This window comes from Oryzias melastigma, unplaced genomic scaffold (genome assembly GCF_002922805.2).
Source record: "Oryzias melastigma strain HK-1 unplaced genomic scaffold, ASM292280v2 sc07930, whole genome shotgun sequence".
In the NCBI taxonomy this organism is placed as follows: domain Eukaryota; kingdom Metazoa; phylum Chordata; class Actinopteri; order Beloniformes; family Adrianichthyidae; genus Oryzias; species Oryzias melastigma.
The window spans coordinates 1-1,115 of record NW_023424492.1 but is presented as its reverse complement, the minus strand read 5'-3'; the positions used below and the strand labels follow the sequence as shown (position 1 = coordinate 1,115).

General features: G+C 39.6%; 1 protein-coding gene across 1 annotated transcript; it reads right to left on the bottom strand.

Annotated features, from left to right (window-relative positions):
• Positions 1-120: 120 nt before the first annotated feature.
• LOC112138366 lies at positions 121-1,005 on the bottom strand. Its single transcript, XM_036211351.1, has one exon. It carries the CDS (start codon positions 966-968, stop codon positions 270-272), a length of 699 nt encoding a protein of 232 aa, XP_036067244.1. The 5' UTR covers positions 969-1,005; the 3' UTR covers positions 121-269.
• Between the last annotated feature and the right edge of the window lie 110 nt (positions 1,006-1,115).

Sequence of the window (1,115 nt, the reverse complement as noted above, 5' to 3'; positions counted from 1 at the left end):
AGCTTTCTTCTGGTTTTAAAAGACAAAATGTGCATTTTATAAACGACATGGACAAACAACTGTAAAAGAAACTCAGATTCATTGTTTGTGTACCTTTAGACGGGCAACAATTTTGTTTCCTAATCTTGTAAGCCAGAAAAATAACAAGGACGCTCATGAAGGTCAAAGATCCAGTTAAGAAAAACACCAACCAAGAGTTTGGCTGACCTGCAGAGAGTCAGAAAACACACATTTCTGATTTAAAATATTGTGTTCACACTCCGCAAATATCACTTTAACTTACCAACTGTGAGGTCCAGTTTGGTTCCGTTTCCAAACAGTATGTGTCCACATGAGACAACAGCACAGTAGTAGATCCCAGAATGAGACTCAGTCAGGTTCTTCATGTGGAGCTTGTAAACACAACTGTGCGTTTGTGTGTTCTTCTTTCTCTCACACTGATCATTCCTGCCTCCATGAGTGTAAATGAGTCCTGGATGAGAGTCTTCAGAGTCTTTGAACCAGTAAACTCTGTGTTCTCCATCACAGCTCCCAGTGTGTACTGTACAGTTCAGAGTCACAGAGTCTCCTGCATGGATGTTCTCAGAGGACGACTGATCCACAGAAGTCTGGATGTAAGAAGAAGAGTCCCCCACATGCACACTGTATGCCTCAAAAAATTCATAAACATATGAATATCCACCAACACAGAAGTAAGTAGCGGAGTCTGATGTCTGTGCATTTGAGATCTTCAGGTGGTTTTTACCAGCACCACTCTCCAGCTGGAACCTCGCATCATTCCGAAAGTTATCTTCCAAAGTTCCTTCACTCTCGTGTCTAATGAAATTAGACATGAGTTGTGGTTTCTGTCCTGAAGTTTGTTTGTACCATTTAAAGACCACGGTTAGACTGTTATCACTGAGACATTTTAAAGTCACTTCCTGTCCAACAAGAACTGATTTCAAATGTAAAGATGCAGATGGAGCCATAGAATAAGCTGGGGAAAAATGAACAAAATATATATATATATATATATTATTAAATAATTTAGTTGTTGGAAATCAATCTATGAAATATTTCGGAACACTCCTCAAAAAGATGAAACTCACCCACTGTTCCCAGGAGCAGACATGTCA